Source organism: Scyliorhinus torazame, chromosome 6 (assembly GCF_047496885.1).
Source record: "Scyliorhinus torazame isolate Kashiwa2021f chromosome 6, sScyTor2.1, whole genome shotgun sequence".
NCBI classification, from domain to species: domain Eukaryota; kingdom Metazoa; phylum Chordata; class Chondrichthyes; order Carcharhiniformes; family Scyliorhinidae; genus Scyliorhinus; species Scyliorhinus torazame.
The window spans coordinates 107,900,682-107,926,515 of record NC_092712.1 but is presented as its reverse complement, the minus strand read 5'-3'; the positions used below and the strand labels follow the sequence as shown (position 1 = coordinate 107,926,515).

General features: G+C 46.0%; 1 protein-coding gene across 2 annotated transcripts in view; it reads left to right on the top strand.

Moving 5' to 3' along the window:
- The window catches only part of mindy3 (MINDY lysine 48 deubiquitinase 3), a 162,719-nt gene extending 158,606 nt beyond the window's left edge, over positions 1–4,113 (top strand). For both annotated transcript variants that reach the window (XM_072508668.1, XM_072508667.1), the window contains one exon: positions 1,698–4,113. In XM_072508668.1, the coding sequence (XP_072364769.1) occupies positions 1,698–1,847 (150 nt within the window). In that variant the 3' untranslated portion in view covers positions 1,848–4,113. The remainder of the gene's footprint in view (positions 1–1,697) is intronic.
- Positions 4,114–25,834: the final 21,721 nt, after the last annotated feature.

The following is a 25,834-nucleotide window of genomic DNA, read 5'->3' as shown; positions in this document are numbered from 1 at the left end:
CTAATGCTGTCAGGGGATGAGGGTGCCCCTGTCTGGGGGCCATCATTTATTGCCCATCCCTAATTGCCCTTCAACTGTGTGGCTTGCTATGCCATTTCAGAGTCCACCACATTGCTGTGGCCTGGAGTCACATTTCCTTTCCTAAAACATATTAATGGACCAAATTTCACCACCTGGTGGGCGGCACTGTAACTAGCGCTGTTGCTTCACAGCTCCAGGGTCCCAGGTTTGATTCCTTGCTTGGGTCACTGTCTGTGTGGAGTCTGCACATTCTCCCCGTGTCTGCATGGGTTTCCTCCGGGTGCTCCGGTTTCCTCCCACATTCCAAAGATGTGCAGGTTAGTGGATTAGCTATGCTAAATTGCCCTTTGTGTCCAAAAAGGTTAGGTGGGGTTGCGGCAATAGGGTGGAGGTGTGGGCTTAAGTAGAGTACTCTTTCCAAGGGCTGGTGCTGACTCGATGAGCCGAATGGCCTCCCGCTGCACTGTAAATTCCATGATTCTGTGGTCGGATTCGAACCCAGGTCCTCAGAGCATTGCCCTGCCCCTCTGGATTACTGGTCCAGTGACAATACCACTACATCACCACTTCCCTAAAATACAACACATAAGCGATTTAGCCCATCGTACCATGCAGTGCAAGTTTTTTAAAAGAGCTACAAATAGACCACTCACCAGCTCTTCAACATAACCCTGCAATTTTTTCCCAAAATAAACTAGGAAGGCAAGAACGGAAAAATTCATTTTTGAAATTATTTAAGCACTGACTTTAACCAAACACTACTGCTGAGAGCGGGGTGTATGCAAAGTGGAATTGGAAACCCAATACATCTTGCTCCATTTTCATCTCTGTTGAAGTCAAATCGAGTGGGATGTAAATTAAGTGTCTGACTTGTGTACTTTCTGACAATAAGTTAAAATCGGGGCTTTTGTTATTAAAATGTGTATTAAAATATTTGATGTTGTAAATAATCTGCATTTCGTGCTATGCACTTATCAAAGAATTGTGAATTGTAACAATAGACAGCTTGGTGTAAATATAAGATCATGAGGTTCGAGAGTGGAATTTGAAAACCCAAGTAGTGGTTTTTAGAACGGTATTAACAAGGTGGTTCAGAAAACCAGGCAAAGAGTCGGGAAAGAAAAGGATATATTTTTACAAAGCTCATTCTTCAGCTTCCTACTACTACTCCCCCAAAAAGGTTACGCTACATTCTCCACTAAAGGAAAAACAGGTTGATTAAACACTTCATCTTTATTATGTTAAACAAACCTTTACCAACCACTGGGAACAATTATACTTCAGAGAAAGAAAACAGGCCACAGTGACCTTTTACCATGCATCCAACCTCTTAACTTGGAGTTGAAAGAACTCTCACGTCTTGTTTTGGAATCTCCATGATCTTTTTCTTTCCTTTCATTTGCTGTGTACTTGTAGGTCAGAAGATTAAGTATACCTCACACAGCTGTCATCAGCATTAAAACAGTTAAGACAGACAAGGCTGTGTGTACTCTCTTTGAAGGCTTCCCTACTCATAGAGTGGTTTATTTGTTTCACATGCAAAAGATGCAAGTGTATTGTAGTGTACTATCCAACCTAAAAAAATATGTAATTGTATGTCAAAGAAATAAAACATTTCTGATCAACCAAACACTTTTCTACTTTATTGAAATGATGTTCTTTCTGTTCTTCAAAAGGTTATGTATGTCGAAGGAACTGCTGTTGTCATGGGCTTTGAGGATCCAATGGTGCGAACTGATGATACTCCAATCAAGCGTTGTTTGCAAACAAAGTGGCCATATATAGAGCTCATGTGGAACACAGACCGATCACCCTCTTTAAATTAGTTCCAAGAAAACAAAACCAAACAAAATTCCAAATACTGTAAGCTGCACTACTTATCAAAATCTGTACACGGATGCTGCTAACTGGAATGTAGCATCCCTGAAGTCCTTAAGAAACTGCAGACCTTAATTATACTACCAATTATAAAGTTCCAAGTCACTGTCCTTCATTGTTAAAATCAAAAGATTACCCATCAAAAAGGGAAATGTGTCATCGATTTAATTAAGTTAGAAGAAGTTATTTCATTATATCATCCTGGAAATTTAAAATAAAAATTCTGTAAAATAATGATGTAAGAGCAGTGTGCACATTTGGGCCCTATAATTCTGGGTGCTGTCTATGCCACCAGAGTTGTAATGGAACAGGACTCCTGGCCAATAACAGTCAAAGCTGTAGACCCCAGTGGGATGTCGGCCTTAAATGGGCTGACGTGAAATTCATGAAGATGACATGCTTCCCCCCCCCCCCAACATTTCCTAATTTAAGACAATCAATTCCATATGCTACTAAACCTGTTGCAGCCTTTGGAAGGCCCAAAGTGAGATCTAAGTCAGCTCTCACTTGTAGGGCCCCTACTCAGAGGCATGCTGGCCAGAATCTTTGGCCATATCCCAAGAATGTACCCTTACCCCCACAAATGTGCGTCGAAATTAGGACAACCAGTGAAGTATTTGGAAGACTAATCATTTCTTCACTGGAGAATTCAAATCAATATATTTTTACAGAATGGCAGTGCAGAGGAAGCAGACTCATTGCCAAATTGGAAAATTTGTTTTGTGTTCTAAATTTACCTCTTGTCCAAATTGTTGATAAGAAAATATTTTTTTTACATTGCAGGAAAAGCTCCACAGGTCAGGCAGAATCTGTGGAGAGAAACCGAGTTGATGAAAGGTCACCTCTGTTTGTTCACAAATGCGGTCTGTCCTGCGGGACTTCTGCAGCATTTTTTTGTTTCAATTTCAGTTTCCCAGCATTTGATGCCCATCTCCAATTGTCCTTGAGAATGTGGTAGTGAGTCATCTCCTTGAACCACTGGAGTCCGTGTGGTGTAAGATACCTCCACAATCTGCAGAGCACAGCAACAGAATTCATTCAAACGGATGTGCTCCATTACGTCATCATAGAACTCACCGTAGGAAATGTCTCCCAAGAATAATGATTTCCAATGTAATGTGCATGACCAAAGAAACCTCAGTGACCAGCTGGACCTTTTCTATGCAGAAAACCTTCCAGCTGATAGCATATTTGTTGTATATAATCCTTTTAGTGATGTCAGTGGAGCACATCTGCTTGGACACAGTACCATTCTGCTGAGCTCCTCAGGGAATCCATTACAAAATGCTATTTTTTAATCAGTAGGGATCAGCTCAAAGCTGCATGCTGTGGGTCATAGATGGAACTGGGAAGGAAGGGGAAAATTGTTAAATTGGACACTCCCACCCCCTCCTCTCCTCACAAATAGTTTCCCTTTAAATAACGCACATGCATTTTTAATTTCAATATAAACAGGATTGACAGCAACCTGTCTAGTTGGGTGCAGTCAGTGAATTTTCTATCTTCAGCATCCCATGAACTTGAGCAGTGACAGTGACTAAAAACTTTATCTTTTACAGTGATCTCTTGTGGGGGTGGAGGAGAAGTTTCATGGATATGTTTGGAAGAGCCATTTGCTTAACTTTGTTTTACTTTGTGGTGCATTGCAATATGTTTGAAACACCCGAGTATGTGGCTGTCTGTAACATACTGGAATTCTGTAGTTTACATTCTCGAAAATGTACCACAGTGGAAGCTATACAAAGGTAAAATACTAATCCAAATTGTGGCTAACGCAGCTTATCTCTGAAGCTACCCAGCTGTATTGTTAAATAAAATTGCCAAGATTTGTTTTCTTTTATGACAAAATTACACCGTTTGCCAGTGTTCATGTGTATTTAAATTCTGCTTGTTAGATTGCATGAAAAATGAACAATTCCTTGTGCATAAAACACCATGTTCTCTTATTTATTATAATTTGGCAGTTGGCCCGAAATAAAAATACCGTTGAAAAATGTTCTTGAATTATTTTCTTAATGCACTTGAGCTAACTTTATGACTGTTTTGTTATTTAAACTTGTTTCTAAGCTGAACAAAATCTTATTGTAAAATTACTTCTCATTGAGTACTAATTTTCCAAAACAACAATTTTATCTGTATAGAATATCTTTAGCAATAAATGGTCCATGTTTTTTTTATTGGAGAATATTAAAATAATTCTGTTGATTTTCGAAATTCTCATTTGTGTTTTTGTTCAACCATTTTGGAACAATTCTCTGAAGCATCAAACTAATAGACTAACAGCAGAATACTTCACAAATATGTAACACCTGGTACAGTAACTGCTACAATTTGGGCAACTAAACAGTAAACTTAGCCCTTAATGTGTTAGTATCCTATTTTAATGTTCTTATTTATTGTACAGGGCAAAGTTTTTTTTTTTTTAAATCTCCAGTTTTTTTAATAAATAAGGTAACAGAAAACCATTTTTTTCAAGACAATTAAGTATTAAGGTGGTCACGACGCTAATGAGTTTGTTAATGATCAAAATCCCTAGGCCACACTGAATTTTTGACTGATTAATCTTTTGATCATGGTAAGTCTGTTGTAATTGGGTGATAGAAACTTGCCTTTTATTATAGGAAAAAGGGGGTAAAGGAGTAAATTATTTAAAGAAATAATAACTAAGATTTTAAAAGTTATATATTAAACATAACAGCAGAAAATTGCTGAGAGCTTGTGAAGAGATCCGATAACGAAACGACAAACGTTTGCAAGGCCAACAGAGAGAAAGACTCATTGTCTTAGAGAGAAGGGCTAGGATCCAATTCCATGTCCATGGTAACCACAGAATCACCCCATGGAAAGCAATTTCTGCTGAGTAAGCTTTTCATCAGAGTGGAAAGTTACTGAAATGTTTCATCTTTAACAGACAGACATTTTAGTCGATTAAATAAATTTTAGATTACTCAACACAAATCACAGATGTAAAGGGGAAGAAACTTAATAGATAATGATCTTAAAAGTTTGGGTATCAAGACGAGAAAGTCATTCTAGAATCAACTCTACCTATTCTCTAAAATCTGTTCTATCCTCTTGCTTTGCAAAGCTATTTTAAACTGCACAGTCCTTTTGTACTGTGCATCTTGACTTGAAGAAATTACCACAAACTGTCCTTGTATTTTGAATTCAACGTATCTGTATTTGCTAAGGACAAACAATCGTTCTGATTAGCTTACTGCAGGGCTAGTCGGACCGTCTGAATTTGTACTTGTGAAAATTGAAGCTTATCAGTAGGCACTAGAAGCTGACAAAACAAAGGTGGCAAATTGCCTGTTAACCCAAAAAGCCAGTCTTGAATCTCTGTTATTTGGTATATGGTACGGTATTACTAGTATATGAGTAAACAGAGATCCAACTTTGGGTCAGTTCTCCTTGCATGATTCTTGTCCTCCTATGTGGTTTCACACAACAGAGGCTATTGCAGCTTGTTTGAAAACAATTAGCAAGGTTGTGTCCTATTATTTCCCTCGGGTGGGCCAATATGGCCATGACTACTAAAGAACAGAACAGGAGCAACTCAAAAATAAATCAAAGTGTTAGATTTCAGAGATCCACCCAGAAAATTGTAGCAAATCTCTGGAATTAACTGGAAAGGAATAGGGGAGAAAAAGTAAATCTACCATGAAATGAGGAAGAGTTCCTAGAGTGTTTGCAGCTTGAACAGGATAATATTCAAGTTAACTGTCAATTTCCCCAGACATTGGTGGCAAATGTAAGATAAAACTTTGAATATCTTGCAGTAGTAATAGCATGTTTCTGAGCATTTGATGCAGTGTTAAGTTCGTTTATTGGTGAATGACAGGCATATTCTAGATATACTCCAGTTCTGGCAAACTTACTAAAGATCCCCAGCCACAAAGCAACCATACTTATAACCGGAAATAAAAACAAACTGCTGGAAAAACCCAGCAGCTTTAGCAGCATGTGTGGAGAGGGAAACGGTCGTTTTTCAAAAAAGATTTTTCACTGATAACAAACGACATCAAACATCCCAGAACGCAGCTCTGGCACAGTACAGCGTCATAAGAAAAATATATGTTTTTTAAAACCCCTACCAATCTTGTAAACTCCCACAAGCCCAACAATAATTACCCACCCCAACAGTAATAACCACTGCCTTCTGCTCTCTCCTAACAGCTGATGGTGACTAATTCTTCTTTTTCAAAGATCAAAACATGTATTTAAAAAAGAATTTTAAACCCACTGTAGGTATAACTATTGTACATAGGGTGTATCATCTCCACCCGTGGGACCTGTCATACAAGATTCAGAAGTTGAGGTCACAAGGTGATCGAGACAAATCCAGAAAAAGTGGCTTACGAAGAACAAAAAACTGCTGTTGAGTGCTGGCTGGGCTACTGAGTCATGTGGGGGCTCGTAGCTGACTGTGCTCCCCTGAGGAGGGGGAGCTGCAGGGGGGGGGAGGAAGAGAGTTCCAGTGTGGCCTGCCTCCCGGCACGTGGCCTGTTCTGGGGAGATGGGGCGCATTCACTGAGCGCACTCTTTCTTTTGTTGCCATGTGTCCCTTGCCGTTCTCCCCTTTCCTATTGTCCTGTGTTTTCCCTTGGTGCTTTTATCCACCCACCCCCCCCCCCCCCCCCTTGTCCCATTCTCCATCCCCCCCATTCCTCCTTTTCCCTTATTTTGTCACTGGTCCTGTGACCCCCCCACCCAACCTCTCTGGTGCTGGCTATGAACAGGTCTAGGAACAGCCTCCACATTTTGTGGAAGCCTTCCTCGAATTGTATACTTTATTTTCTCTGGCCTGAGAAATTCTGCCCAAGTCAGCCAGCCAATCTGCAGCCTTGGGTGGTGCTGACAGTCGGCAGATGAGCAGGAGTCTCTGGCAGGCGGTTTGGGAGGCAAAGGCCAGGCGTCCACCCCTCTCCCCATGAAGAGACCTGGCTTTTCAGGTACACCAAAGACCGCCACCAGCAGGCACTGTTCCACCCCACAACCCCAGACATGGCTTTCAAGACATCCAGTACTTGACAAGTCTGGGTCAGGCCCAGGACATGTGGGTATGGTTGGATGGACCACCTTGGCACCGTTCACACTTGTCCTCCACTCTGGGAAGAACCCACTCATTCTCGTCCTGGTTAGGTAGTGCCCTGTGCACCATCTTTAGCTGTGTTAGGCTCAGCCTTGTGCACGTGGAGGTGAAATTTGTCCTGTCAGTTCTTCGATCCAGAGTCATTCCCCCTATCTCCCTGCCTAGTCTTCTTCCCACTTCATTCCTGTCTCATCCAGGGGTAAGTGTACCTCCTCCAGTAGTTGTCCGTACATGGCGCACAATTCCCCTCCCCTAGTTTGTCGGCAGTCAGTAACCTGTTCAGCAGTGTGCATCCCAGTATCTGGGGTAATGTCATTGATTCCTTCAAGAGGAAGCTTTGGACTTTTGGGAACTAGTACCTGTCTAAGCTCCCCTAGGGTCGCGACTCTGACCTCTATGTACATGTCTCTAACCGTAAGTGTCCCCTCGTCCTGTCTCCAACGTTTCACTGAGGCGTCCATTGTCGTGGGAGTAGACTTGTGTTTTTTGCAGATGGAGGGGCCATGGGGGACATCTCAAGTCAGACTGAAGTGATGTCGCATTTGGTTCCACGTTCGAAGTGTGGCAACTTCCACTGTATTTGGTTAGGGGGGTAGAGAGTGTGGTCGTGGCCAGTGCTCACAGGGATGTCCCTGTTTAGGAACTCTCCTCTTCCTTAATCCATCCCTGTACCCTTTCTGCAGTGGCCATCTAGTGGTAGAACTGGAGGTTCGGGAGCAAGCCCCACCACTGAAGGTCCCTTTTAACTTCCTCCACTAGAATCGTCGGGTTCCATTTGTGGATCCATGTCCAGTCGTGGGCCACTCGGATCCCCAGATATCGGAATTTGGGCTGGGCCAGTTTGAACGGCAGCCTCTCCAGCTCTGCTCCTCGCCCCTGTGGAATTACGAGGAAGATTTTGCTCTTACCCGGGTAAAGTTTGTAACCTGAGAAGGTTCCGAACTCCTTCAGGAATTTTATTATTCCTTCCATGTTAGCACAGGCGTTCAAGATGTCGAGGAGACGGTCATCTGCATAGAGTGAGACTCTATGCTCTGTCTCCCCTTTGGATACCTCGCCACCCCTTCGCCACTCTGAGAGCGATCGCCAGTGGCTCAATTGGTGAATAGTAGGGGGGGATAAAGGGCATCCCTGCCTCATGCCTCTGTGCAGCCAGAAGTGTTCAGAGATGATGTTTGTCCGTACACTCGCCATGGAGCTCTGTACAGTAGTTTCATCCAGGAAGTGAACCATGGCCCAAACTCAAATCTTTCCAGTACCTCGATGAGGTATTTCCATTCGACCATGTCGAAGGCCGTTTCTGTATCTGGGGGAGATGATCACCTCCGGTGTGCTTTCCCTGGAAGGGGTCATGAACACGTTCAGCAGGTTCCTGATGTACGTTCTTAATTGCCTGCCCTTGACAAATCCCATCAGATCTTCCGCGACGACCTCTGGTATGCAGCTCTCCATCTGCCTCGCCAGGATCTTGCCATCTGTATTAAGGAGTGAGATGGATCGAGATGACCCATACTCCATCGGGTCTTTATATTTTTTGGGGATCAATGATATTGAGGCCTGAGCCAGCGTTGGTGGCAGGGTTCCTCTTGATAGCGAGTCAACGAGCATCTCCTGCCGGTGCAGGAAGTCCACCAGGAATCTGTCCGGCCCCAGCACCTTCCCTGCCTGCATTGAGTTGATGCTCTACATGACTTCCCTCAGTTCTTTTTTTATAAAATTAGAGTACCAAATAATTCAGGGGCAATTTAGCGTGGCCAACCCACCTAACCTGCACATCTTTGCATTGTGGGGATGAAACCCACGCAGACACGGGGGGAATGTGCAAACTCCACACGGCCAGTGACCCAGGGCCAAGATAGAATCCGGATCCTCAACACCGCAGACAGCAGTGCTAACCAGTGCCATTGTGCCGCCCTACTTCCCTCAGTTCTAATGGTGCTTCCAGGCCCCGTCTCCCTTCCTTCCCCACGACCGGCATGTCCAGTCCGTCGAGGAACTGCTTCATCTTCGAGTCTCCCTCCGGGCCACAGAGGTGTACAGCTCTCGGTCGACGTTCGCAAAGGCTTTGTTAATCTCCTCTGATGCTGCCACTAGTCTACAGATTCTGTCCTTCACCAGGACTATTTCCCTTGTGGCTGCCTGCTTCCTCAGCTGGTGAGCCAGCAGGCGGCTGGCCTTGCCCCCATGGTCGTAAGTGTCTGGCGGAGCTGGTGCACTGCTTTCCCAGTGGAGAGCAGGTCAAAGTCCATTTGTCGCTTTTTTCTCTCCACCAGTAGTTCCACGGAAATGTAAAATTGTTACATCCGTGCTTTCCTATTTTCATTAAAGATGTACATGCTTGCACTTCCTTCAATGTAGCTTTCTGTATTTAAAAATAATTATGTTTTCATTGATTTTGTACATCTCTGCCCAATATATTTTGAAGCATGGAATGTTTGAAACTGCCAAATTGCGGAGGAGTGTCTGCTGCAGTAAGCACACCTCCTGATGTTAAGGTGCACAGGGACACCTATCCTACTAATACATACTGATCGATCAGGAAACTAAAGAACGTGCACATGCATGTAATCAGGCAAGGAAATAACACCTTTCACCTCACCATGGAGCACATTGTTGAAGGATGGCATTTCAGACATGCAGCATTACTGTTTAACACCTGCAGCACAGGTTGCACAAAGGCATTTCACATGTGTAAGTTAACTGGACTTTGAAGTAAATCAACATCATATGTTTAGACATCCACCATCAGTTTAGTCATTAATCAACTTTTCTTGCAAACAGGTAGGAATCATTAAGCATTATGTGGGAGCAGGAAAGGGAAGGCCGGCTGAAATCTTGCTGAGAGCTGCAACAAGGCCCTGTGAGAGCGACATAAATACCATACTCCAGCTGGACGTGATGAATCATGCCTGTCCTTTAGAAAGTTGACCGTTCATTAATGTGATAAGCTCATATCACCAATGAATACTGTCGTGTTGGGTGTTCCGATACACAAACGAACCAACACGGTTGTAGATGGTACAACTATGTTTTATTATTCTGTACAATAATAACTATTAACTTCTGGCTGTGGTTTGTACTTCACCAGCTAACCTGTGGACCCAGCCCTAGCACTATCTTAGTGAGGCACTCAGCACATGGTGTATGTCTGAGTGGCACGCTGTGACCTCTGTGCTCTGAGATGTCTCCTGGTAGAATGAACGGGAACTGGAGTGTTCCCTGTTTTATAGTGCGTGTACTCTCACTGGTGATTGGCTGCGATGTTGTGTATGTGTTGGTTGGTCCAACTACCTGTCCATCAGTGTGTGTGTGATTGCACCATGATATGTTAATGTGGATATCATGACATCCCCCCCCTTTTCACAAGAATATGTGCCTACATGGTAATAAATATTGGTGTGTACTGAGTGCATCTGAATATGTGTGTGCAATATTTACGACATATACATGGGGCTAAACTATATACATAGGAAGGTGTCAGGTGCAACAGAGCAACGAGGTTGTACCACGAACAAAGCAAGTGTAAACAGCAAACATCGAAAGAGAACTTCTGGAACGACAAGAAAGAAACACGTTAACAGTATTGCAAAACAATTCAGTGAGTCCAATGTGCAAACAGGCTCATAAGTCCAGTCTATTAGGTGGGTGACGAATTCGGGTTGACCGCCTCAAGGGTGGGTCAGGATCCACCGGCTGAGGAATGGGCCTGGCCACGGGCGAGAGAGGAATAGGCAGAGTGGCAGGAAGCTCAACAAAGTCGGCATCAGGGACAACAGGAGGACGTGGCACCGGTGCATGATCACGTAGCGTGCGCGGAAGCAGCCGAAGGGCCCGCCGATTGCGCTGGCGAATGGAGCCATCAGGCAGGCGAACCAGGAACGAGCGGGGAGCCACGCGGCGGAGAGCCTCGGCGGTTGCCGACCAGCCACCCTCCGGTAGGTGTATGCGGACGTTGTCTCCAGGCGCCAGGGCAGGAAGATCAGTTGCCCGAGCGTCATGTGCCACCTTCTGCTGAGCACGCTGCTGTCGCATCCTTTGCAGTACTGGAGCATGGTCGGGTTTAGGAACATGAATGCATGGCACAGTGGTCCTGAGGGTGTGACCCATCAACAGCTGGGCTGGCGAGAGGCCCATGGACAGTGGAGCCGAGCGATAGGCCAGCGGGGCTAAACAGAAGTCAGATCCGGCATCAGCAGCCTTGCAGAGGAGCCGCTTCACGATATGCACGCCCTTTTCCGCCTTGCCATTCGACTGGGGATGCAAAGGGCTGGACATCACATGTGTGAAGTCGTATGAAGCGGCAAAAAACCATTCTTGGCTCGCAAAACAGGGCCCGTTGTCAGACATGACGGTGAGCGGAATCCCATGGCGAGCGAAGGTTTCTTTGCATGCTCTGATGACAGCTGATGATGTCAAGTCGTGCAGGCGTATGACCTCCGGATAATTTGAAAAATAGTCAATTATAATGATGTAGTCCCTGCCGAGTGCATGAAAGAGGTCCACACCCACCTTTGCCCAGGGGAACGTGACCAACCCATGGGGCTGACGCGTCTCAGGTGGTTGCGCCGGCTTAAACCTTTGGCAGGTGGGGCAGTTGAGCACCATGTTAGCGATGTCGTCGCTGATGCCCGGCCAGTACACAGCTTCTCGGGCCCTCCGTCTCCACTTTTCAACTCCGAGATGGCCTTCGTGCAGTTGTTCGAGGACAAGCCGGTGCATGCTGTGTGGGATCACAATCCGGTCCAACTTTAGGAGGACACCATCAACGATGGCCAAGTCATCCCGGACATTGTAGAATTGTGGACACTTCTCCTTGAGCCACCCTTCTGTCATGTGGCGCATCACATGTTGTAGAAGGGGGTCAGCCGCAGTCTCACGGCGAATGTGGGCCAGACATGCATCAGTAGCCGGCAGATTGGCCAATGTGAAGGCTACTTGTGCGTCGACCTGAAAAACGAACCCCTCCAATTCAGGCGGTGTTCACTGCTCTGGACAGGACATCCACGATGATGAGGTCCTTTCGCGGAGTGTAGACAAGTTGGAAGTCGTACCTCCGGAGCTTGAGCAGAATGCGCTGGAGGCGAGGGGTCATATCGTTGAGGTCCTTCTGAATGATGCCGACCAGGGGATTGGTCGGTCTCCACAGTGAACTGCGGAGGACCATACACATAATCGTGGAATTTGTCGATGCCGGTCAACAAACCCAGGCACTCCTTTTCAATCTGCGCATAGCGCTGTTCTGTGAGGGTCATGGCCTGCGAGGCATAGGTGACCGGGGCCCATGATGCGGTGTCGTCCCGTTGCAGGAGTATCGCCCCAATATCGGACTGGCTGGCATCAGTCGAGATCTTTGTGTCCCGAGTGGTGTCGAAGAACGCCAATATCGGGGCGGTGGTGAGCCTGACCTTGAGCTCCTCCCATTCCTTCTGGTGTGCGGGCAGCCACTGGAATTCCGTTGTCTTCTTGACCAGGTGGCGAAGAGCCGTTGTGTGCGAGGCAAGGTTGGGAATAAACTTCCCCAGGAAGTTGACCATCCCAAGAAAGCGTAACACTGCCTTCTTGTCTGCTGGCTGCGGCATGGCTGCAATAGCTGCCACTTTGTCGGCATCCGGCCGCACCCCTGACCGGGATATGTGGTCCCCCAGAAACTTTAGCTCAGTTTGGCCAAAAGAGCACTTGGCTCGGTTGAGGCGCAGGCCGTGTTCTCGTATCCGAGCAAAGACGCGCTGGAGACGACTGATTTGCTCTTGTGGTATGGTGGACCAGATGATGACGTCGTCAACATAGACTCGTACCCCTTCGATGCCCTCCATCATCTGTTCCATGATGCGATGAAACACCTCGGATGCCGAGATGATGCCAAACAGCATCCTGTTGTAGCAGTATCTGCCAAAGGGAGTGTTGAAAGTGCACAGCTTCCTGCTGGACTGATCCAGGTGAATCTGTCAAAAACCCTTTGAGGCAACAAGCTTGGTGAAAATTTTAGCCCGAGCCATTTCGCTCGTGCTCTTCCCGTTTGGATATGCGGCAGTGTTCCCTCATGATGTTGTTGTTCAGGTCTTTCGGGTCGATGCAGATCCGGAGCTCGCCGGAGGGCTTTTTTACGCACACCATGGAGCTGACCCATGGCGTTGGCTCCGTGACCCGGGAAAGCACTCCTTGCTCCTACAGGTCCTGCAGCTGCTGGTTGAGGCGGTCCTTGAGTGGTGCTGGGACTCTACGAGGTGCGTGAATGACTGGGGTGGCATCCGGTTTGAGCCGTATTTTGTAAGTGTAGGGCAGTGTGCCCATGCCCTCGAAAACCTCCTGGTTGTGGGCGAGGAGCGAGTGGAGCTGCGCCCTAAAGTCTGCATCCGGGAAATCTGAGTGATCTGGAGACAAAGTGTGTACCCGCTGAACAAGGTGGAGGATCTTGCACGCCTGTGCGCCTAATAGAGAGTCCTTCGAGGATCCAACTATCTCAAAAGACAGTGTGGCTGTTTGTGAATTGTGTGTAACCTCGAGCTGGCAGGACCCCATGGCCGGGATAACGTTTCCGTTATAATCAACCAGCTGACAGTGGGATAGCAGAATCGGTGGTTTAACCTTCAAGGTGTGGAAGGCTGACCATGAATGTGATTGGTGATCGGTTGACCGTTAGGGTGGCACACCATTCATCGCCCGGATTGATGCTGTGCACTGGCATCAGCTGGTGGGTCTGACTTGGGGACATCCGGTTCTTGTTTATTACCACAACGCGGAAGGGTTGCCGGTCGTCGGTATCACCGCTCAGCACGTCGTCAGGGTATGACTCGGTGTATGGGGGCTGAATGGCCAGCATGTCCCTGCGAGACTGGCGGAATTGCGGAGAATTGGCAGGTTGTGCTGCTCGACAGCAGGCAGCGTAGTGGCCCATCCTGCCACAGTGGAGGCATTGTCGCGCTTTGGTCGGACATTGCCGCTTTAAGTGTGCGGATCCACAGTTGCCGCACGTCGTGACGTCATGGCGTTCGTTGCGCCACCGTGCATGCGCGGTGCGGTCTTGCGTAGAGCGCACCTGCGCGTCCCGTCCCTCTGTGTCGATGTCCCCTCTTTTGGCGCGTACAAGCGGGGGAGGCCTCGGAAAGCGCACAAACTGGCCGCCCTCGTCCGGGCCGCGGTCCGGGAGGAACTCGATCAACTGGACCCGCTCGGCCTCATAGAACCCCTGCCATGCCGATTCGGCCGCCTGGAATTGGGAGTACCGGCTGGTCGCGTTTTCGTGGAGGACGCAGGTCTCGATGGCGGTGGCTAGGGTGAGGTGCTTTATTTTGAGGAGCTGCTGGCGTAGGGTGTCCGACATGACCCCAAAAACTATCTGATCCCGAATCATGGAGTCGGAGGTGGCCTCATAGCCGCAGGACTGCGCGAGGATACGGAGGTGTGACAAATAAGATTGAAAAGGCTCATCCTTACCCTGCAGGCGCTGCTGGAAGAGGTACCTATCGAAGTTCTCATTAACTTCCACATTGAAGTGTTCCTCAAATTTTAGCAGGACCGTCTTGTACTTTGTCTTGTCCTCGCCTTCCGCGAATGCCAGGGAGTTGTAGATGTGGATGGCGTGTTGCACCGCCGTGGAGAGGAGGAGGGCGATCTTCCTGGTGTCCAATGCATTCTCCCTGTCTGTGGCTTCTAGGAAGAGTTGGAAGCGCTGTTTAAACAGCTTCCAGTTGACGCCAAGATTTCCAGCGATCCGGAGCGGCTGCGGCGGGCTGATGGTTTCCATGGCGCAGGATGGCGGGTTTCTGAAGAGGTGCAGGTAGGTCTCACAGTCGCTGGCGAGTTTCCAGTCCTGGTATCATGTCGTGTTGGGTGTTCCAATACACAAACGAACCAACACGGTTGTAGATGGTACAACTCTGTTTTATTATTCTGTACAATAATAACTATTAACTTCTGGCTGTGGTTCATACTTCACCAGCTAACCTGTGGACCCGGCCCTAGCACTATCTTAGTGAGCCATTCAGCACATGGTGTATGTCTGAGTGGCACGCTGTGAGCTCTGTGCTCTGAGCTATCTCCTGGTAGAAATGAGCGGGAACTGTGGTGTTCCCTGTTTTATAGTGCGTGTGGTCTCACTGGTGATTGGCTGCGATGTTGTGTATGTGTTGGTTGGTCCAACTACCTGTCCATCAGTGTGTGTGTGTGATTGCAACATAACCCCACCTAACCTTTTTGGACACTAAGGGCAATTTTGTCCAGCATGGTTGCAGGGAAGCATGGGAATGGAAATGGGCATAAAAGTGTATGTAATCTCACAATAGGAGAGCACAGACTCAATTTGTCCTCCTGACCTTTTTTTCAAATATTCATACCTGATGCGTCAACAAACTGCAGATTTGAACTATTCCTAGTATGCTGGACCATTCTGCTGTTTTGGTACAGACGCAGACATTCAGCCTAAACACCTGGATTCAATCTCATCTGAAAATCACACAGGCAAAAAAAAATAATACTTTCAGTATGTCTAGAATGTACCTCTGCAAGCTTGGCAATTCTACCACAAAGGGCAAATGAGATTGAGCAAAGAGCCTCTCAATGGCACAAACAGTTAACAGTAAGAAGTCTTACAACACCAGGTAAAAGTCCAACAGGTTTGTTTCGAATCACTAGCTTTCGGAGCACTGCTTCGTCCTCAGGTGAATGAGGAAGGAGCAGTGCTCCGAAAGCTAGTGATTCAAAACAAACCTGTTGGACTTTTACCTGGTGTTGTAAGACTTCTTACTGTGCTCACCCCATTCCAACTCCGGCATCTCCACATCACAAACAGTTAAGGTAGTGAATAACTGAGCCAATATGACCAGACAATGTTCCACGTTCAATTGCTGGACTGCGCAGATTTAATTCAACGGGTGGAGAATCCACTTTTATGATCGAATTGGGGGGTGTCGCCTGTATTACGTAGGTTGCTCTGCCCCCTCCAAAACAGCATCATCGCAGCGCGCGGCACAGCTGTTGGGACGGCCTCAGGTCATCACCTAAATTGGCCTTAGTGTCCAAAAAAGATTAGGAGGGTTTATTGGGTTAAGAGGATAGGTTTGAAGTGAGGGCTTAAGTGGGTCGGTGCAGACTTGATGGGCCTAATGGCCTCCTTCTCCACTGTATGTTCTATGGCCTAGGTGAATTGGCCACGCTAAATTGCCCCTTAATTGGAAAAATAAAGATATGATAGTTATAGTTAGTAGATAAAGGTAGTGTTTGTGAGCGTAGTTTAATTCTTATATCATTGAATTTATAGTGAAGAAGGAGGGCATTCGACCCATCAAGTCTGCACCGGCCGTTCGAAAGAGCACCCCGTTTAAACCCACACTTCCAACCTCCCCGTAATCCTGTAATCCCACCTAACCTTTTTGGACACTAAGGGCAATGTAGCATGGCCAATCCACCTGACGTGCACATCTTTGGACTGTAGGGGGAAACCGGAACACCCGGAGGAAACCCAAGCAGACACAGGGAGAACATGCAGACTCCGCACAGACGATGACCCAAGCCGGGAATTGAACCTGGGACCCCGACGCTGTGAAGCCATAGTGCTAACCACTATACTACCATGCTGTATATACATATATATATATGTTTACTATTTGGAATAAGTGTTGAACTCTAATTTAGTAATGTAAATAAAATTAGGTTAGTTCTTAAAAGGAGCTTCAAGTGTCCTTGTGATCACTACGCCTTCCATTCTGGAAACCCCTCACAAAGATTACCACATGCTACCAGGAGTGGAAGATCACCATATAGTACCAGGAAGTGTGTTCCAGAATAGTAAGCAATAAGAAAGGATGAAAGAAAAAATTATTGCATTGCTACGCATCTCAGAATCTGCAGGAAAAAAGAGTGCAGCATGGAAGGTCTGAACAAAACAGCATCCTTCAAAATGTACAGTAAACTAAGCTTGAATTGGATAACTTCAAGCAACAATTTGAAGTTTTTATAATTGCCTACACGCTTGAATCAGCTCCTGATAATAGAAAAATCGCCCTTCTCCGAAATATAGCTGGACCACAAGCTACATATTTATTTAATTCTTTTACTTTGAAAATGGAGGTGATAAAAATAACTATGAGCTGGTAATTAAAAAATTGATCAGCATTAAGAGCCTCACATCAACGGAAACTTCTGTGAAAAACTGTTCAGAAAAATGAATCTATTCAGAAATCCCATGCGAGCAAAGGCGCTAAAAATAGAAGTTCTGAAATGTTAGTGCAAGAAGATGGCGCGAAAATACTCAACGTGATTGATGCCATTGAAGTTGTGGCGCAGCGAGAAAAACAGCGCGCTACAGAAGAAGGCCAGTTTGCGGAGGCACACATGGAAAAAAAGCACGCTTCGGAAGATGGACATTTGAAGAAAAAACATGATACGGATGCTGAAAATTCTGCGCATGCGCAGAACAAGTTTGCACATGTGCACTTTGAACAACGACGCAATCAAAAAGTCGACTGATTTGCGCATGCGCGTGAGAGGTTTGCGCATGACGTCACAAGCATGGTGATGAGTCGGCGCTGTGGCCATGCACACATAAAGCAACAATGCCCAGCATTTGGAAAAAGATGTTTAATATGTAACAAACTTAATCATTTTGCTGCACAATGCCAATTTAAACCAGCGATACAGCAGAATAACTTAAAAAAGGCTTTTCACACAAACAAAAAGGTTTATAGTGTACAACACACAGTGGATGAAGAAAAGATTTCACACTTAGAAATTGATTCCACTACACCTTCTGCAAAGGATACTTTCATTATTTAGGCAATAACTAAAGTTAATACTTTAAATACTGCTGATAAGGAAATAATGCAGCTCTCAAATGTAAATGATGACTGGACTACACATTAGATATATAGGGATCTAAAATACAATGTAAATTGGATATGGGTGCACAAGCTAATTTGTTAACAGCTACAAATTTTGAAAGAATTGACAGCCGTCCACTTAAAAAATCGACCTGCAAACTCATGGACCACAATGATAATGCAATAGCTATCAAAGGATCATGTTGCCTAATGGTACAATGCCACGATAAAAGAATTCCAATTGACTGAAATCGTGGCAGCCACAAAATCTTCACTCATTGGAGTGGAATCATGCATCCAATTAAATTTAATACAAAGAATTCATATTGCCAAATCGTTAGGTAATTCACTGAATGACAGGATTGAGAACATCTTGACAGATTTTACACATGTGTTTAATGGAATGGGAACATTGCCATTCACTTACAGCATCGAGTTAAAAGAGAATGCTAAACCTGTTATTCATGAGCCCAGACGAGTACCAGCTCCACTGAGACACTGCCTCAAAGCAGAACTCAACAGGATGCAACAAAATGGCATCATATCGCCAGTTACTGAACCGATGGATTGGGTAAGCTTAATGGTCTGTGTCAAAAAACCGAATGGGCACCTGAGAATCTGTATAGACGCCAAGGGCTTAAATGATAACATCAAAAGGGAACATTATCAGATTCCAGAAAGGAAAGAAATTACCGCAGAAATGGTGCATGCCAGATTCTTTACCAAGCTTGACACGTCTAAGGGATTTTGGCAACTCTGTCTAGATAATAAGAGTAAACGACTCCATATTTTCAACACTCCTTTTGGTCGGTATTGTTTTAATCGACTGCCCTTCGGCATCATTTCAGCTCCTGAAATATTTCACCGTGCGTTGGAAACCATCATTGAAGGAATTCAAGGTGCACAGGTGTATGTTGACGATGTCATCATATGGTCCAACACACAGGAAGTGCACTGTGAGAGATTACTTAAAGTTATCGACAGGATTGACTTCTGAATAAGGAACTTAGGGCTGTATTCTCCCAAAATGAGGCGATGTCCCCACGCCGGCATAAAAACTGGAGTTTTACTCCCGAAATTCCTTGAAAAAAGTTAGACGAATTCATAGCCCTGCAGGGGGCTAGCAAGGACCCGGAGTTAATCTCGCAGCTTTTGCTGCAGGTACGGGCGGCCATATGTCTGGGTCAGAGGCCACGCATGCGCGCGGTGGTGACCTCCAGCGGCCGAACCGCACTCCATGGCAGACTCGGACCGTGGAGCCAGACAAAAAAAAATAAACCCCCCGATTGGCCACTCCCGAGCCTCAACCCCTGCACATTTAATCCTCGGCCACCTATAGGGCCCCCAAGGTCTCCGACCCGCCAACCCCTGACCAGGCCAGCCGCGGACTGAGTCCGCATCCGCCACATGAGCACCCCGACCAGCAATAACTGGTTAGTTCCACGCCGTCGGGAACTCGGCCCGTCGGGAGCGGAGGTTTGCTGAGCGGGCCTCTGGCAATGCGCAGAGCATAATCCGCAGTGATGCCGATTTTCGTTGCCCGGAGAATCACGGGACCTGCGTCGGGCAGTGTCAAACTGGATTCTCCGCCCAGGCGTCGGCCGCGATTATGGCATTGGGCTGTGAAGAATCCAGCCCTTAATTTTTTGGGAGATGTAGGCCGTGATTCTCCGGTATCCGGCGGGGGGGGGGGGGGGCCGTACCGGCGCCAAAGAGTGGCGTGAACCACTCCGGCGTCGGGCCGCCCGGAAGATGAGCAATCCTCCGGCGGCCAGCACGAGTTGGCGCAGGAGCACCAGCGTGTTCCCAGAACCGCTGGCGTGATTCCAGCGCATGCGCAGGGGGTTTCTTCTCCGCGTTGGCCATGGCGGAGCTTTACACAGGCCGGCGCGGAGGGAAAGAGTGCCCCACGGCACAGGCCGGCCCACAGATCGGTGGACCCCGATCGCAGGACAGGCCACCGTGGGGGTCCCCCCTGGGGCCGGATCCCCCTACGCTCCCCCGAGGACTCCGCAGGCCACCCTCAGAGTCAGGTCCCGCTGGTACTGACCTGGTCTAATCCACGCCGGCGGGACTGGCCAAAAACTGGCGGCCCCTCGGCCCATCGGGGATCGGAGAATCACCGGGGGGCCACTGCCAACGGCCCCCGACCAGCGCGCCATGATCCCCACCCCCACCAAAAAAACGGCGCCGGAGAATTCGGCAGCCGGCGTCGGAGCGGCGAGGCGGGATTCACGCCGCCCCCCCCCCCCGCAATTTTCCAACCTGACGGGGGGTCGGAGAATCCCGCCCGTAATCTCAAAAGACGGAGGACAGCCTGACCAATCAAAGATTGAAGCTGTTGGTCAAACGCAAACACCAAAAGACAATAAAGCTATATCAAGAATGTTAGGTGTAGGGTAGCACAGTGGCGCAGTGGTTAGTGCTGCTACCTCATGGCGCCGAGGTCCCAGGTTCGATCCCAGCTCTGGGTCACTGTCCGTGTGGAGTTTGCACATTCTCCCCGTGTTTGCGTGGGTTTCGTCCCCACAACCCAAAAGATGTGCAGGGTAGGTGAATTGGCAAAGCTACATTGTCCCTTAATTGGAAAAAATGAATTGGGTATTCTAAATTTTTTTAAAAGAATGGTAGGTGTTGTCAACTTCATGGGAAAATTCATTCCAAATCGGCCAACCTGATAAGGAAAAATGTTGAATTCATCTGGATTTCACAACTTGCAGATGAATGCCATTTTATGACTCAACACGAGAAACTAAAATATTGGCAGGTGCCAGCTAAAATGTTATTGGCGCAGTACTACTACAAAAAGCAGACAACGATTCTTGGAAGCCTGTTGCATATCCATCTCACTCCATGATGCAGACTGAGCAAAGGTATGCTCAAATTGAAAAAGAATGTCTAAGTGTCTTGACAGGCATCGATAAATGTCACTACTATGTCTATGGACTACCACACTTCTTCGTCGAGACTGATCATCGTCTGCTGGTGAACATCATCAAGAAGGATTTAAATGACATGTCGCCGAGACTTCAGCGCATGATGATGAAGGTACATCGATACAATTTTGAACTAATTTATACACCAGGTAAAGAATTAGTACTTGCGGATACGTTATCCAGAGCCATGATGCACAAGGATGACAAAGTTGTTGATGTTGTACTAAGTGTCGAAGAACAAGAAAATTTCATTCCAGAAATGCTACCTGTAGCAGATGCTAAACTACAAATGATCAAGGCAGAAACTCTGTAAGATAAAACACTTCAGCAAGTGATACAACATTTACGGACTGGATGGCCTAAAGAAAAATGTGCAAACTTTCGCAACTTCAAAGAAGATCTGACAATCGTAGATGGCTTTCTGCTGAAAAGGGACCGCATTGTAATTCTATTATGTCTCAGACAAAACACTCTCGAACAAATCCATGAGAGACATCAAGCTATTGAGAAATGTCGACAGAGAGCATGGCAATCGGTGTATTGGCCGGGAATCAACACAGATATAGACAACTACATTCAAAAGTGTCGGGTATGCCAAATGCACCAACTAGCACATAAGAACTAGGAGCAGGAGTAGGCCACCTGGCCCCACGAGCCTGCTCCGCCATTCAATGAGATCATGGCTGATCTTTTTTGGACTCAGCTCCACTTTCCGGCCCGAACACCATAACCCTTAATCCCTTTATTCTTCAAAACACTATCTATCTTTATCTTAAAAACATTTAATGAAGGAGCCTCAACTGCTTAGTTCCTCCTCAACTCAGTCCTAAATCTACTTCCCCTTATTTTGAGGCTATGCTCCCTAATTCTGCTTTCACCCGCCAGTGGAAACAACCTGCCCGCATCTATCCTATTTATTCCCTTCATAATTTTATATGTTTCTATAAGATCCCCCCACATCCTTCTAAATTCCAACGAGTACAGTCCCAGTCTACTCAACCTCTACTCGTAATCCAACCCCTTCAGCTCTGGGATTAACCCAGTGAATCTCCTCTGCACACCCTCCAGCGCCAGTACGTCCTTTCTCAGGTAAGGAGACCAAAACTGAACACAATACTCCAGGTGTCGCCTTACTAACACCTTATACAATTGCAGCATAACCTCCCTAGTCTTAAATTCCATCCATCTAGCAATGAAGGACAACATTTCATTTGCCTTTTTAATCACCTGCTGCACCTGTAAACCAACATTTTGTGACTCATGCACTAGCACACCCAGGTCTCTCTGCACAGCGGCATATTTTAATATTTTATCATTTAAATAATAATCCCTTTTGCTATTATTCCTACCAAAATGGATAACCTCACATTTGTCAACATTGTATTCCATCTGCCAGACCCTAGCCCATACACTTAACCTATCCAAATCCCTCTGCAGACTGCCGGTATCCTCTGCACTTTTTGCTTTACCACTCATCTTAGTGTCGTCTGCAAACTTGGACACATTGCAATTGGTCCCCAATTACAAATCATTTATGTAAATTGTGAACAATTGTGGGCCCAACACTGAACCCTGAAGGACACCACTAGCTACTGATTGCCAACCCGAGAAACACGCATTAATCCCCACTCTTTGCTTTCTATTAATTAACCAATCCTCTATCCATGCTACTACTTTACCCTAAATGCCATGCATCTTTATCTTATGCAGCAATCTTTTGTGTGGCACCTTGTCAAAAGCTTTCTGGAAATCCAGATATACCACATCCATTGGCTCCCCGTTATCTACCACACTGGTAATGCCCTCAAAGAATTCCACTAAATTAGTTAGGCATGGCCTGCCCTTTATGAACCCATGCTGCGTCTGCCCAATGGGACAATTTCCATCCAGATGCCTCGCTATTTCATCCTTGATGATAGATTCCAGCATCTTCCCTACTACCGAAGTTAAGTTAACTGGCCTTTAATTACCCGTTTTCTGCCTACCTCCTTTTTTAAACAGTGGTGTCACGTTTGCTAATTTCCAATCCACCGGGACCACCCCAAAGTCTAGTGAATTTTGGTAAATTATCACTAGTGCATTTGCAATTTCCCTAGCCATCTCTTTTAGCACTCTGGGATGCATTCCATCAGGGCCAGGAGACTTGTCTACCTTTAGCCCCATTAGCTTGCCCATCACTACTTCCTTAGTGATAACAATCATCTCAAGGTCCTCAGCTGTCATAGCCTCATTTCCATCAGTCACTGGCATGTTATTTGTGTCGTCCACTGTGAAGACCGACCCAAAAAACCTGTTCAGTTCCTCAGCCATTTCCTCATCTCCCATTATTAAATCTCCCTTCTCATCCTCTAAAGGACCAATATTTACCTTAGCCACTCTTTTTTGTTTTATATATTTGTAGAAACTTTTACTGTCTGTTTTTATATTCTGAGGACATTTACTCTCATAATCTATTTTACTCTTCTTTATAGCTTTTTTAGTAGCTTTCTGTTGCCCCCTAAAGATTTCCCGGTCCTCTAGTCTCCCACTAAACTTTGCCACTTTGTATGCTTTTTCTTCAATTTGATACTCTCCCTTATTTCCTTAGATATCCACGGTCAATTTTCCCTCTTTCTACCGTCCTTCCTTTTTGTTGGTATAAACCTTTGCTGAGCACTGTGAAAAATCGCTTGGAAGATTCTCCACTGTTCCTCAACTGTTTCACCATAAAGTCTTTGCTCCCAGTCTATCTTAGCTAGCTCTTCTCTCATCCCTTTGTAATCTCCTTTGTTGAAGCACAAAACATTAATGTTTGATTTTACCTTCTCACCCTCCATCTGTATTTTAAATTCCACCATATTATGATCGCTCCTTCCGAGAATATCCCTAACTATGAGATCATTAATCAATCCTGTCTCATTACACAAGGCCAGATCTAGGACCGCTTGTTCCCTCATAGGTTCCATTACATACTATTCTAGGAAACTACTGCGGGGACATTCTATAAACTCCTCCTCGAGGCTGCCTTGACCAACCTGGTTAAACCAATCGACATGTAGATTAAAATCCCCCATGATAACTGCTGTACTATTTATACATGCATCAGTTATTTCTTTGTTTATTGCCTGCCCCACCATAATGTTACTATTTGGTGGCCTATCGACTACTCCTATCAGTGACTTTTTTGCCTTACTATTCCTGATTTCCACCCAAATGGATTCAACCTTATCCTCCATAGCACCAATGTCATCCCTTACTATTGCCAGGATGTCATCCTTAAATAACAGAGCTACACCACCTCCTTTGCCATCCACTCTGTCCTTTCGAATAGTTTGATACCCTTGGATATTTAACTTCCAGTCATGACCATCCTTTAACCATGTTTCAGTAATGGCCACTAAATCGTAGTCATTCACAATGATTTGCGCCAGCAACTCATTTACCTTATTCCGAGTACGACGAGCATTCAGGTAAAGTACACTTATGTTGGCTTTTATACCTCTGTTTTGAATCTTAACACCTTGATCAGTAACCTCTCCTAAGTTATTTTTCCTCTTGACATTTCTCCTAATTTTCCTTGTCGTTGAACCCATATAAGACCATAAGACATAGGAGCGGAAGTAAGGCCATTCGGCCCATCGAGTCCACTCCACCATTCAATCATGGCTGATAACAACATCCATTTACCCGCTCCCTCTCCATAGCCCTTAATTCCTCGAGAAATCAAGAATTTATCAACTTCTGTCTTAAAGACACTCAACGTCCCGGCCTTCACCGCCCTCTCTGGCAATGAATTCCACAGACCCACCACTCTCTGGCTGAAGAAATTTCTCCTCATCTCTGTTCTAAAGTGACTCCCTTTTATTCTAAGGCTGTGCCCCCGGGTCCTAGTCTCCCCTGCTAATGGAAACAACTTCCCTACGTCCACCCTATCTAAGCCATTCATTATCTTGTAAGTTTCTATTAGATCTCCCCTCAACCTCCTAAACTCCAATGAATATAATCCCAGGATCCTCAGACGTTCATCGTATGTTAGGCCTACCATTCCTGGGATCATCCGTGTGAATCTCCGCTGGACCCGCTCCAGTGCCAGTATGTCCTTCCTGAGGTGTGGGGCCCAAAATTGCTCACAGTATTCTAAATGGGGCCTAACTAATGCTTTATAAAGCTTCAGAAGTACATCCCTGCTTTTATATTCCAAGCCTCTTGAGATGAATGACAACATTGTATTTGCTTTCTTAATTACGGACTCAACCTGCAAGTTTACCTTTAGAGAATCCTGGACTAGGACTCCCAAGTCCCTTTGCACTTCAGCATTATGAATTTTGTCACCGTTTAGAAAATAGTCCATGCCTCTATTCTTTTTTCCAAAGTGCAAGACCTCGCACTTGCCCACGTTGAATTTCATCAGCCATTTCTTGGACCACTCTCCTAAACTGTCTAAATCTTTCTGCAGCCTCCCCACCTCCTCCATACTACCTGCCCCTCCACCTATCTTTGTATCATCGGCAAACTTAGCCAGAATGCCCCCAGTCCCATCAGCTAGATCATTAATATATAAAGAGAACAGCTGTGGCCCCAACACTGAACCCTGCGGGACACCACTCGTCACCGGTTGCCATTCCGAAAAAGAACCTTTTATCCCAACTCTCTGCCTTCTGCCTGACAGCCAATCGTCAATCCATGTTAGTACCTTGCCTCGAATACCATGGGCCCTTATTTTACTCAGCAGTCTCCCGTGAGGCACCTTATCAAAGGCCTTTTGGAAGTCAAGATAGATAACATCCATTGGCTCTCCTTGGTCTAACCTATTTGTTATCTCTTCAAAGAACTCTAACAGGTTTTTCAGGCACGACCTCCTCTTACTAAATCCATGCTGACTTGTCCTAATCCGACCCTGCACTTCCAAGAATTTAGAAATCTCATCCTTAACAATGGATTCTAGAATCTTGCCAACAACTGAGGTTAGGCTAATTGGCCTATAATTTTCCATCTTTTTCCTTGTTCCCTTCTTGAACAGGGGGGTTACAACAGCGATTTTCCAATCCTCTGGGACTTTCCCTGACTCCAGTGACTTTTGAAAGATCATAACTAACTCCTCCACTATTTCT